The 14,189-nt window shown below is 41.7% G+C and overlaps 1 protein-coding gene across 1 annotated transcript in view; it reads right to left on the bottom strand.

Annotated features, from left to right (window-relative positions):
- Nucleotides 1-10,402: 10,402 nt before the first annotated feature.
- DNAAF11 (dynein axonemal assembly factor 11) overlaps nucleotides 10,403-14,189 on the bottom strand; it is a 33,956-nt gene continuing 30,169 nt past the window's right edge. Inside the window, exon 12 of the mRNA XM_075705505.1 lies at nucleotides 10,403-10,589. Within this exon, the coding sequence (XP_075561620.1) occupies nucleotides 10,403-10,589 (187 nt within the window). The remainder of the gene's footprint in view (nucleotides 10,590-14,189) is intronic.

Below are 14,189 nucleotides of genomic sequence, written 5' to 3' on the forward strand. Positions count from 1 at the left end.
CAACCTAAATGATTCTATGATTCTATGATTCTGCACTGGAAATCCTCTAACGGAATCAAGTCCATTTTTTTTCACTCATTTTATTTTAATTTCTATGAACCTGAGACTTTGTACTGGACTTATGAACATTTAAAGATGCTGATATCCTGCATCATTTTCAGAACTTCCTGTGTGCTTATGCTCAGCATCTGGTTACAGCTTCAGATATTTAAATGCTTAAAAAAAGTATCACCCTCCTTTAGGTCTATGGTAAAAGGTCACTAAAATTATTTTACATTATTCTAAATAAAAATATATGTCTGTTTAAATTCTTGTTTCCAGTTTAGCTCAATCTGGCAATTCATGCATGAAACTAAGTCACTGTCAAGCATTCTTAAAACTTTTCCAAGTATCTCTCCAGTACAGGTCTATAGTATTTTAGATCAATCAATTAAACTTCTTCAGTTTCCTTCCCAGAAATCTTGAGATTCAGTCTGAACATTCTCAAAGTGGTAGTGAAGTGTCAAAGTCTCCTGAGACATCTTAATGTTTACCTTATAGATGTGAACATGTGGTCAGATTGTTGCTTTGTGCTAACTGTGCTGGGATGATTTCTGTGGGGCTGAAGGTAATTTCTCACACTTTATCAGCTGTGATGAGACACAGAATTATATGCCTGTGATCTGTAAAGCAAATTCTCCCTCTTTATCAGTGTTTGACAGTGGATGCTTAACAACCTGGTTAATCAAAACCAGATTATACTGCTAGAATTAATGAGGCATTAAAAGGGTTTAATGATTAATGGAAGCTTTTTAAAGCCTGTTTCAAAGGGATTACTTAGTTTAATATTTGCTTGTAAGTAGTAAAGAAATGTTTGGCACGGAAGTCGTAGTTATTCAGTCAAATGAATTTCCCTAGGTCAACTCAACCCTGATATCTCATCACTGAAAAACTTTGATCTAGTTCATGTTCTTTCAATAGACAAAAAAGCACCTTCTTCTTTCCCGTTGTATTAGTACAGGATTCAGTGTAAAGGATTCAAGGACATTTGGCAAAAATGACCATTTAAATCAGCTTGGGACTGAAGTAGAAGAGCCTATATTATTGAGAATAAGCTGGATATGATATCTGAATCACAAGATTAAAGCAAATTACTACAGGTAGTCAGAGACAGAGAAGTCTGCCTTTTATATGTGGTACTGAATTAGTTTCAGCACCTGCTATTTCTTGAGATATCAGACACTGAATTTATCACTGGGACCTTGAATCAGGGAGAAAAAGTGTACTTTGGTCAGACAGACTGAGATTCCAGGTTTCCCTTCTTGGCTGTAAAGACCTTGTGTGGTATTCTTTGACATGGAGCTTTTCTCAGGTTGGGAAAGAGGATCTGAAATATTGTTCAGTCTGTCCAAGGAATGAACACCTGTGTATGAACACAAGTATAAATAGGCTCTCCACTGCCTGTGCTGCAAAATGGTCTCACTGCTTCTGTACTTCCCTGTGCATACTGGGGCATGACAACGGGTCTTTTCAGGTGGTTTTAGGAATCTATTGCCTGACATTGCAAACAAGGGCACAGCAAATGGAGACAAGCAGGACACCCGCTTCATAGAATCATGGAATTGTTTAGGTTGGAAAAGACATTTAAGATCATCCAGTCCAACCATTAACCTAACACTACCAAGTCCACCACTAAATCAGTTCAGAGTAGAGTAGTAATTTCATGTTTCCTGGCTTGGTGGCTGCATTATTTTTTAATGAAAGTAACAACTAGGAATCATTAAGGTTGGAAAGGATCTCTAAGATCATCGGTCCAACCATCAACCCAACACCACCATGCCCACTAAACCATGTCCCAGAGTGCCACGTCTACCTGTTTTTTGAACACTTCCAGGGATGGTGACTCCACCACCTCTCTGGGCAGCCTGTTCCAATGCTTGACTACCCTTTCCATGAAGAAATTTTTCCTAATATCCAAACTAAGCCTTCCCTGGCACAGCTTGAGCCCATTTCCTCTTGTCCTATCGCTAGCTGCTTGGGAGAAGAGACCAACACCCACCTCACTACAACCTCCTTTCAGGTAGTTGTAGAGAGTGATAAGGTCTCCCCTCAGCCTCCTCTTCTCCAGGCTAAACAACCCCAGTTCCCTCAGCCGCTCCTCAGAAGGCCTGTGCTCCAGACCCTTCACCAGCCTTGTTGCCCTTCTCTGGACACGCTCCAGCACCTCAATGTCTTTCTTGTAGTGAGGGGCCCAAAACTGGACACAGTATTCCAGGTGCGGCCTCACCAGTGCCGAGTACAGGGGGACAATCACCTCCCTGCTCCTGCTGGCCACACTATTCCTGATACAGGCCAGGATGCTGTTGGCCTTCTTGGCCACCTGGGCACACTGCTGGCTCATGTTCAGCCAGCTGTCAACCAACACCCCTAGGTCCAGAATAGAGTTCTGTGCAGGAAAAGCAGACAGCTTGGATTTCTTTCATAGCTGATGTCATGCTTCACTTCAGCTATACTTCATAGGTGACTGATAAATCTCTGTGTATGTTTTCCCTTTGAAAGTTTTATACCGCTGATGCACTCTCATTTAAATATGTAAGCATATTGGAATTTTATGATCAATCTCAGTGAAATCCTTAATTAAAAAGTCAAATGAATGGCTGCCTGCCTTGTTGCAAAACCAGAGGAGCCAACACTAATTTATGTACACTGTAAAACAGGCATAATTATGCTGCCAGTAGACTTGCAGATGGTTAACACTGAGAGCACAAAAACAAGGGTCAAAGCATAGCCATAGCTCACGTCTTTCTAACCAAATGTTCACCAGTCTCCTCTTCCATACACATATTTTCTGTGAAGTTTCTGAGGAGAAAGATGCTTACAGTTTAGAGCCATGGAGCTTTTAAGTGTGTCTGTTCATATGATACATGCTATAACTTCAGAGATTTTTTTCCCCTGGACACTAAGGCTGTACTACACTGAAAGCTGTATTTCCAGTAACAGCAGTACAATTCCCAGTGTGGACTTGGTTATGATGATTTTCCTATGCTTCATGCTAGAAAACCTGTTGTTAAATAGGAGAAAAGTCTCTTCTAGGTTGAGATACCTCCACACTGCACCCTATATGGAAAAATTGCTACTGTGTGCAGATCTGAGCTCATCCAGAGGCAAACTATTATGCTGACATCTAGACAAAGTAGAGGGCTGGTCCTGTACTATACCATCTCCTTAAATGAATGGACTTTTGACTCTTGATCCCTGGCCAATTCACACCAAGTCAGGGCTTTTTTATAGAGGAGCTGTAGGAGTAGAGTTTCTTTAAATGAATGTGTGGCTTTCATGAAAGCTTTCTGTTAGAGATTCTGCTCTTTGGAAGGGTGTGGTTGTTCCTCTCTATAGGAAGGGCTTGTAAGGCAGAAGAGACTATGTCCAGTCTGTCTGACTTTATGTTAAAGGAAACAAGGAACAGTAGTAACATCTCCAATGGTTGGGTTAGTGAGGGACATTATTTCCCTTCCTTCCCTGCTCCTTCTAGTTTCAGTAAGTTTTAAAAACAGCTCAGCCAATTCACAGTGATTGTGAAACCAATACAGTAAGCAGCTTTGAGCCCTGATGTACTCTGGTTCTCATACTGTTTTGACTGGGACAGGTTTGATGCAGGAACAGTTTGTACAAAACCTAGCTCAGACAGATTCCAGTTGATTATTAGATAGTTCCAGTGCACGACTGCTACCAGCAGCACCACTACTGCTACTAATAATCTATTTGATAATTTCTGCTTTTTAAAATGTAAACCATAAACTGTCACTCTCAGAGTAAGCTCTGTTTCCTAAATTATGTCATACATTATGCCCTTTTTAATTTATGTGTTGCTTTCCCGGTTTTCAGCTTCACTGAGCTTTTACTCTGCCTGGGTGTGTCAGAAGTGGAAGGAGAGGGTTGTATACTAAGTCAGTACTGCTCGGGTTGTGTGAATGAGAATAAGATTCACCATGCTACAGATTACTCTGTAACAGAAGAAATACATTTATTCTCAAATAATTTACAATTAAACAATGACTAACAGGACCGACGTGCTGGCGTGTAGGGGAAAGGGCTGTGCCATGACTCCAGTCATTTACTATCCATCTACCTGGCCTTTTGTGCCCAGAGATCTGGCACTCTGGCCTTCCCCTCAGTCTAGCCCACTAACAGAAGACGCTGTTGAAAATAAGTCCTTTCTCAATCCGAGTCAATGGTTGGTTGGGCTCATGACAGAGTTCCTCACCCTACAAAGGGAGCACATATAATTAGGCTGGTGGATGGATGTCAGCTGCTATTAGTTTTCAATCACAACAGCAATTATGACATCTTTGTGTGAAAGGCTGCTTTTCAACAAGCCCCATGCAGTGCACGGATGTTATGTCTGCGTTAGCCCTGCAGGCAAATACTTCTGATCCCTATTACACAACTGTTTCTCTGTATTGCCACCTCTCTTGCACAAGTCCTTCTAAAGCTCACTTCTGACTCTGGCCTTCATGGCAGTCCAGCTGAGATCCTAGCCACCACAGTAATTTCTGTCAGTGTCTTATATCTTCTGTTGTAGATTTCACCTCCATGCAGAGGATAGTATTGATAATGGTATATTTTAAAGGAAAGAGCCTGCCAGGTAAGTCAAAAGCTTAGTATTAAATGCTGCCCTCTGAAAGTATGGTTCATAAAGTTTATAAAATCATATAAACTTCATAAAGTTTCATAAAGTTCAGTACTGTGTCCATTTCTGGGCTCCTCAATACAAGAGAGACATGAAATATGAAATTGCTGCTCTACCCTTAATTGGTTTAGTGATGGACTTGGTAATGATAGGTTCATGGTTGGACTGGATGATCTTAAAGGTCTTTTCCAACCTAAACGATTCTATGATTCTATGAACATACTGGAGAGAGTCCATCGATGGACCACGAAGATGATGAAGGGACTGGAGCATCTCTCCTATGAGGAAAGGCTGAGAGAGCTGGGACTGTTCAGCCTGGAGAAGAGAAGGCTCAGGGGGATCTTATCAATGTGTGTAAATAGCTGAAGGGAGGGTGCATAGCAGGATGGAGCCAGGCTCTTTGCAGTGGTGCTCAGTAGCAGGACCACAGGCAACGGGCACAGACTGAAACACAGGAGGTTCTCTCTGAACATCAGGAAACACTTTTTTACTGTGAGAGTGCCTGAGCACGGGTTGCCCAGGGAGGTTGTGGAATCTCCAATCCCTGGCGATATTCCAAAGCCATCTGGACATGGTCCTGGGTAACTGGCTGTAGGTGGCCCTGCTTGAGCAGGAGGATTGGACCAGGTGTCCTCCACAGGTCCCTTCCAACGTCAACCATTCTGTGAGTCTGTGATTTTGTTTGGGTGAAGCTAAGTTACAAACACAGTCTAGCTTTGAAGGCTAACACCTGGTCTTTAGCACCTGGTCAGAAAAAGACTAATGCTCAGGCTACCCTATGGCTTTCTTCCACTATTCATTAACCAGTAAGAAATGTATTTGCTACTCACCAGCTTGCCCTTATGGGAATTATCATTTGAAACATGCAGTGGGAAAGCACATTTTGCATGTCCAATACTGCTACCCGTACTGGGTATATTCAGATATCCACTGATATCTAAGCATCTGAGCATCTAAGACTATAAGACAAAAGGCAGTTTTGAATCAAGCTTTGCTATTTTAGTGTGTGTTGTTCTGCAGTATAGCTGTAATTGTAAGTGCAGTATAGCTTTACACCGTAATAGCGTAACAGATTCTTTTCTGCTTTTTGGGTTTATTTGACCCAGCTGAATCAACTTAGCTCTGGGGGGAACTGGGCTCATTCTGTCTTGTGCATCAACAACAAAACTCTCTTGTTCTGACTGTGCAATTTCAAAACTTACATCCCATTGCCCAGTTTTAAAGCAAGGGGAAGATTTTTTGGCAAATGCAAGGGCCTTTCTGAACCATTGTACACCCTCTTTCCTCTCAGCACTGTTAGAACTTGTCATTAACCCCATCCATCTCCTGTCCACTGGGTGATGAATAGATCCATCCACTGCATACTGCTTAAATTCACTCAGTCATCTAGTCAGAGGTGAAATATCACAATACACACACAAACACACAGTGCTCTCTGAAATTTTAATCTACTTAACCCAATTACATGGTAAGAGATAATGCTGTACATAAAATTGCTGAGTCTGCAGTGGCAGAATGAGGCAAGTGGCAAATCAAAAAACAGCACTTTTTTTTTTCTGCTGTAGGTAGGAGCAACCTGCTGTAGATAGGAGCAATCTGCTGTAGATACTCAACGGTTCTGATCAGCAGTCACGTTCTTAACTGGGGGAGACAATGCTGGTGCTAGTCTTCCTTTTTGCTCTTCTTTTGTCTTGTGGGAGCTGTGACTCTTTTATTCCTTTTGTCATCTTCGTTGCATTTTCACTATACAAGGTATATTTTATCTATGTTGGCTGTATGTTCTTTGTCCTCTTTCTTACGTCTTCTTTTCTCAAGGTTGCATTACTTCAGTGATCAGTAATTGATACTTTGTGAAGTGTGTTTATGCTCTTGTGGGCCACTGGTATCATCTTGTGCTTGTGATCAGAGAGGACTTGTTCCTCTGTGATCAGCCTCTGCTCGTATTCTCCACAGCCCATACACACACTGAGAATTTTATTGAAGCTCATTCTCAGAATATACTCCATTTTCAGATTTGATCCCAAGATTATGGTACCATGTAAAACAACTCTTTCTGCAGTAGTTCCAAGTATATTTTGGCACCTGCTATTAATTTTCCTGTGACATGCAACTGTAGCTCAATACAGCTTCCCCCCCAAAAAAACAGAGCATTATCTATCTACTAGAAACAAGATGAAAAAGAGAACTGAGTTGGGACGGGGAAAGATCCAATTGTATTATCCTTTGGTGTGACAGCAGAGGTCAAATTTTATAGCTTTCTGCTTAGGAAAAAATGAAATAATCTCATATGACCAGACTGTATGGATGCCTGTTTTCCACAACTTTGAAACTCTTGACAGGTTCATCCAAACGGGCTGAAGGTCTGAAAGTGGATTGTCCCAACAAGATTTTCAGAAATAAGTAATGAAGAAAAAGAGGCCTTCAATGTGTTCACCTCTTAGAAACATCAGAAAATCCCCACAGCATTCAATAAAACTACAGGAAACTAATTTTTGGATCTGCTGCCAAAATCTACTGATTTTTTATCTTCAAAAAGGTCGTGGAGCCTTTCTTCTTCGCCCATCCCAAGGTCAGCAAAATTCATACTTCCACACGAAGAAAAGGAAGTGGACTTGAAAGGAACCAAAACATAAATTGCCCATCTAACTGCTAAAAATTACATTATCCGTTGCCTTTTTTCCTACTAGGGCTACACAGTTACATAAAACAGCACCAACTTTTAGGACCCCCGGGCCCTCCCCGGGCTGCAGGCTGGCTCTCTGCTCCAGCGGGGTCTCTCCAGGGCTGCAGGGGATCCCTGCTCCGGGCCTGCAGCACCTCCTGCCCTCCTCCTCCTGCGGCCTCGGGCTGCCTCTGCTGCTGCTCCCTCCTTGGCTTCCTCCTCCTCTGCCTGGGCCGCCTCGGGCCCTTTCGGAAACCTCTTTTCCCCGCTGCCGGCGCCCCCAGCTTGGCTGAGGGGCTCAGCTGTGTCCTGCGCTGGGGCCGCTGGAGCCGGCTGGGACCGGCTGTGTCCGGCCCGGGGCAGCCCCGGCCCCCCCTCACAGGGGCCCCCCAGCCCCGATGGCAGCCCCGGGCACGGGCACCCCGCACGATCTCAATTGCAGATGTTTTGGTGTGCAATCCAGACAACGATCCATACTCATCCTTATGGCTGTATAAGTATTCGGTGACATCAAGAGGTAAACCACAATACCATCTTTTTCAGGTTAGCGTGCATGATTAGGAGTTCATAGTGAATAGGGGTATATTGCAAAAGAAGTTGATGTTTTTATACTCCATTTAACAGAGTTGATTACATAGATTTCAGGGCTGAGAGACTTATATCATGGAAGAATTTAGTCTGGAATTGGAAAAATCAAGTGAGTGCACAAGATGGGAAAAGAAAAATCCAAGATGATACTACAATAGATCAGATGATGCCCAAATTCAACTTTATGTCTTTGTGATACATACATTTTCTTTTCAGCTCTCAGTATATGCAGCATTAGTATGAAACTTCAATTTTTTTATCCTATATGTATTTCAAATTGCAGCCAAAGAAAATGCTTCAGTTCAACCCATCAGCCTAAGTTGATGGATGTATTCTGCTTCTTTTCAGTGCACTTTAAAAAAGACTATTTATCTTTATCTTACATTAAATATCTGTGGAGAATCATAAAGCACTTTAGAATGGCTAAAAAATCGCAGAATTCAATAGCAATGTTTTCTAAGTGCTGAGATTTTGCATGATGTTTTCCACAATTAGGGAAACAGCACTTCCAAAGAATGTATCATGAACTTGACTATGTGCTGAGGGATATTATGGGCACTATCTGAACATAGATTGCTACTTAAACAACATACTTTAAGTGGAGTTTTAGTGGTTCAGTTGTAGGTGCAGCTTACTAATCTTCTGTCTTAAGGATGAAAACATGATGAACCATAATATATTCTTTGATTCTTCCTGAGTTGAATTTGCTTCCTCTATCTCATTTAGCTAGAAGCAAAAGCTGGTTTGAGTCAGAAGCATTTTCTTTCTGCAAGACCAAACAAAGTCTTCCTTTACAGACAAACAGTTTCAAATTCATTAGCAAAGTAATGTAGGTCACTCAACTTGCTTTTTGCTTGGAGTTTTTCTTTGTTTTTTTAAAGAGCAGTGGCCTTAAAATTTGTAAAAAACAAAGGTTTCTTTTTTAATATAGAACTGAATGCTAATTGGCTGACTAAAAGGCCAAAAGAGATGTTCAGGCACATATATATCCTTACATCAGCTGTTTTGTAGACAACAGAGCTAACGAGGCTTGATTTCCTATGGTTTTATGTCATATATCCCCTACATATTCCTCATTTCAACAACCACCTGAGCCAGAAATATTTGTTGCAACCTTCCCTCTGCAAAATTCCCCTGTCTTCTCAATATCCACCTTTTGCTTCCATAGAAACTCAAGGTCTAGCCATATTTCCTAAATACTTCCCACACTCTCCTCAGCTTTCTCGCAAGTTCCCAGAGTCCCACCAACATGACTCCTCATTTCTTTAACTGCCACTTAGGCAAGAATGCTAACATGCACAGAGTTCAGTTACCAACATGTTGATTAGCTGAGTGACTACTGCTAGAATAGATAATGGCTGAGTTCTCTCTTCCAAACAGCAGTTACATGAAGAGAACCCCTTTTTACTACTCAGTGACAGTTTTCACTAAATTTAGAGGAGCTGAGTATTTCTTTGACCTTTCTCTTCTGTCAAATAGGGTGAAAATAACAGAAATGGCATTCAAAAGCAGAGTTGAGATAAGAATGACAAGCCTTGTTTTCTCAGAAAAACGGCGCGGGGGGGGAAGAAAACCAAAAGTAATTTGGTCTTGCCAAATTGCAATAATTTTCTAATGTAACCCAGTATACATTTGTTCTTTGATGCTGCCTGTTTCACTCATGAGGCAATCCAGAAGCTGAGGGAAAAAAATGATAATGGAGTCTCTGGTTGCTAAAGGGCTGGAGGGTAGGGAAGGAGCAGCTCATCCATTACGGCTGCTCAACCTTATTCCATCCAACAGCTAAAAATTAGCCTTGATATTTTTAGGGCATCCTGGAAAAGATGGAACAGTTTAGAGTAGCTGCATGAAGAGGAACAAGAATGGTCAGGCTGATTTCTCCCAGCTTCCTCATGGTGCCACATCTGAGATACTGTGTTCAGAATTATTCTCTCCCAAAGTCTTCACGGAGTGGCATTGTTATACCAGCTCCAGAATCCAGGAGTTCTGCAGTATGCTGGAAAATTCACTGATGTATGGTAGGTTACAGCAAAGTGTCTCACTCCCAGAATACATTGTTTTCTTTTGCTATTGTCCTTCATGAAAAATAAAACACTAAAGGAGTACATAGAGACTTTTGCTATCTTCAGTTTAGTCAGAATAATCATAAATCTTGTTACAAGTTCTTTCTTCCTTCCTTCTCTCTTTTTTCTACAGCAATATGTAATTTTTCAAGCTAAACGGCAAATTCTTTGAAGAAACAACATCTGACTTATATGACTCCCGTTCTGATTTGAGGCTTACTAAGTAAAAAATCTAGAAAAAGAAGAATTTATATAGCAATATACTAACAGAAAATGCAGCAGAAAACACAGGCGTAACGAAGTTTATGATAAGAACTGTAATATTTCCAACTTCAACCATATTATACTTACTTTACCCATAGGGTCATGAAAACAACTCAAGCATAAATGCCACATATAGAGGGACTATTTAAGAATGTTTTAAATTAAGGGAGGAACATCTTCATTATTTTCAAAATCAACATAACTCTTCTTAGTCTCTGTAATCTTCTCTGGTTGTAGCCTAATTGGTCCCTGCCCAATTTGTTTCTTTTCTTGGATTATTTTTGTCACATCAGGGAATGAATATTTACTAGGATCCACTTCTAGTTTCTCAACTTGTATGCTCCTGAAACAAGAGGAAAACAAATGGAAAAAACTTAATTTCAGTGTCAAATAGAGAAGAACTATTTTGGGTGCCTGTTCATAAATCTGTTGACTTAAGTGTGAGAGTTGTTACTGAGTCCAATTAAACCAAGATTAAGAGTTCTTATTGCTTGAAAATTGGTTGTTATAAAAAACTCATTGTAAACACAGAAAAGTGCTACAAAATCTCTGAAGTTTTGTACAAAAGAATCCTTATCCTACAAGCATAAAAAGTTAATTTTTTTACATCTATAATTTGCTTTATATCAGAACATGGTGATACATGCTGGTATCCCATCACAAATGGTTGGCTTTTGACGTAAGACAGGGGTTTTTTAATCTAATAGGGTTTTTGTTCTTTTTTTCTTTCCGTTCATTTTTAACACAGTTCCTTCACACTAGCTGTCTATTAATTTCTATGTGAAAGATTCATCTTTGGAAAACAGAAATACTTTTATTTAGAGAGAAAATGTAATTGTGTGAATTTATTTGCTTTTATCAGCTAATTCTTATGTTTTGGCAATATGAATCCTCACCATGCTTGCATTATGAAAAAAAAAATTGAATGAAAGTATAAGAAAGGTCAGAGTTATAAATGAATTTCCAGATACTATTGCTATTAAGGATAATCTTTTAGATCACACTTAGAAATGTGTACAGGCCATACGTTAAGGCAACCCATCCACATCACATGATGATCAGAGATTTGAAGTATTCTTATACTTTCTGGCCTGCAGCATTTAAAGCCACTGTTCTTTCTAATAGAGGAGCTTGACAATTAAATGGAAAAAAATCTAGCCTGTTTTCAAGTAATTTGTAACTGCTTACACGAAAAATGGCAAAATGGAAATTTAATTGTACAATGATGTTCTAATTTCTGCAAATTCCAACACTATTTGTACATCTTCGTACTAATTTTCATTTTATACTGGGTGCTACTTTGGGTCAAATTTCCAAGCTCAGCATTACAAAAGACAGTGTGTCACTCTTCAAAGATGTGAGAAAACTACATGTTTACTCAGGAGATCAGAAAGGCTCATTAGGACTAGAACAAACAAAAAAGTAGCAAAGTCACTGAATGAAAGAATGCATTTTTTTGATGACAACACAGGTATATGTAATATATGTAATAATATGTAAATAAAGTATATTAAAAGATTTTTAATTGAAAATCACCATCTTCAGTTGTTAAAACAAAGAGAGAGTTTTGCCAAGGAGCTTCCATATTCTGCCAGTGCTTTTCCATCAACGTTCTATGGGGTCTGAGCAGACATCCCAGCCCACATCCACGTGCAGGATCTCTGTCCCAGTGGAGGAGATGCAGAGGGATTTATGGGAGGTTTCCTCCTCTCCTCCTACGCTAGTGCTGAGGAAAGCATGACTAACAGAAGAGGCAGCCATCTGCTTAGCCACCTCTTTCAGCCTTGTGCCACTAGATTTTTCTTGTGCTACAGGAATTATTTGCTCATTTTACTGAGTAGAAAATGACCAGAGAAGCACCCTGCTTTAAAAATCTGGATAACCTTTTCAAAAAGTAGCACAAACAAACAAAAACTACTCAGAGGAGTATTTTATGGGTAATGAAGACAGATACAAGAAAACTTATTTTTTTACCCTGAATGTTCTTCAATTTGTAAGGCTAGATTTTTTCTTATACTACACAGTTTAATGAAATAAAAATGGATTCACTTCGTGGCAACATTCTCGAAAATGTTCATCCCCAAGAGGTAAGAGACATTTTTGTTTTCTGTGTGATTTATGAAATGTGCTGTGACCTGCAATCACTTTATCAGTAGCTGTTGCAAAAAGTTCACAGTCCTGAGGGATATGGGTCAGGCGAAGAGTGAAGTCAGGACTCTGAATTTTAGGACAGCAAATTTCCTGTGCTTCAAGGAGTTAGTCAATAGGGCCCCTGGGAAACTGCCCTCAGGGACAAAGGAGCTAAAGAGAGCTGGCAGATCTTTAAGGATGCTTTCCAGAAATTGCAAGAGCTCTCCATCCCCCAGTGTAAGAAATCAGGCAAGGAAGGCAAGAGACTGGCATGGATGAGTCGAGATCTGCTGGTCAAACTAAAGGGCAAGAAGGAAATGCACAGGCAGTGGAAGCAGAGACAGGTGTCCTGGGAAGAGTATAGGGACGCTGCCCAGTTGTGTAGGGATGGTGTCAGGAAGGCAAAGGTGCAGCTGCAGCTGAGCTTGGCAAGGGATGCAAAAAATAATAAGAAGAGCTTCTACAGGTATGTCAGCCCGAAAAGGAAGGCCAAAGAAAGCGTACTTCCCCTTAATGAGCAAGACTGGCAAACTGGTAACAACGGACAAGGAGAAGGCTGAGGTACGCAACAACTTCTTTGCCTCAGTCTTCACTGGCAACCTCTCTTCCCACGATTCTCGAGTGGATGGACCACAAGACGGGGACTAGGGGAGCAAAGCCCCTCCCACTGTAAGAGAAGATCAGGTTTGTGACCACCTGAGGAACCTGAATATACACTAGTCTATGGGACTTGACAAGATGCATCCCAGAGTCCTGAGGGAACTGGCTGCTGTAGTTGCCAAGTCACTCTCCATGATATTTGAAAAGTCATGGCAGTCAGGTGAAGTCCCTGCTGACTGGAAGAAGGGGAATGTTGTGCCCATTTTTAAAAAGGGAAGGAAGGAGGACCCTGGGAACCACCGACCTGTCAGCCTCACCTCTGTGCCTGGGAAGATCATGGAACAGGTCCTCCTAGAAGCTATGCTAAGCCATGTGGAGGACAGGGAGCTGACTGGAGACAGCCAGCATGGCTTCACCAAGGGCAAATCCTGCCTGACCAACCTAGTGGCCTTTTATGATGGAGTGACTGCATCAGTGGACAAGGGAAGAGCTATGGGTGTTATCTATCTGGACTTCTGTAAGGCCTTTGACATGGTCCCCCACAACATCCTTCCCTCTAAATTGGATTTGATGGGTGGACTGTTTGGTGGATGAGGAATTGGTTGGATGGTCGCATCCAGAGGGTAGGGATCAATGACTCAATGTCCAGATGAAACCGGTGACAAGTGGTGTCCCTCAGAGGTCCATACTAGGACCAGTACTGTCTAATATCTTCATCAATGACATGACGACACCAAGCTGAGTGGTGCGGTTGACACACCTGTGGGACAGGATGGCATCCAGAGGGACCTAGACAAGCTGGAGAGGTGGACCCAAGTGATCCTCATGAGGTTCAACAAGGCCAAGTGCAAGGTCCTGCACCTGGGTTGGGGCAACCCCCAATATCAATACAAGTTGGGGGATGAAGGGATTGAGAGCAGCCCTGCAGAGAAGGACTTGGGGGTACTGGTGGATGAAAAGCTGGACATGAGCCGGCAATGTGCGCTTGCAGCCCAGAAAGCCAACCGTATCCTGGGCTGCATCAGAAGAAGCGTGGCCAGCAGGTCGAGGGAGGTGATTCTGCCTCTTGACTCTGCTCTGGTGAGACCCCACCTGGAGTACTGTGTCCAGCTCTGGAGCCCTCAGCACAGCAAAGACATGGACCTGCTGGAGCGGGTCCAGAGGAGGGCCACAAAGTGGTCAGAGAGATGGAACACCTCTGCTATGAGGGAAG

Source organism: Pelecanus crispus, chromosome 2, assembly GCF_030463565.1.
Source record: "Pelecanus crispus isolate bPelCri1 chromosome 2, bPelCri1.pri, whole genome shotgun sequence".
In the NCBI taxonomy this organism is placed as follows: domain Eukaryota; kingdom Metazoa; phylum Chordata; class Aves; order Pelecaniformes; family Pelecanidae; genus Pelecanus; species Pelecanus crispus.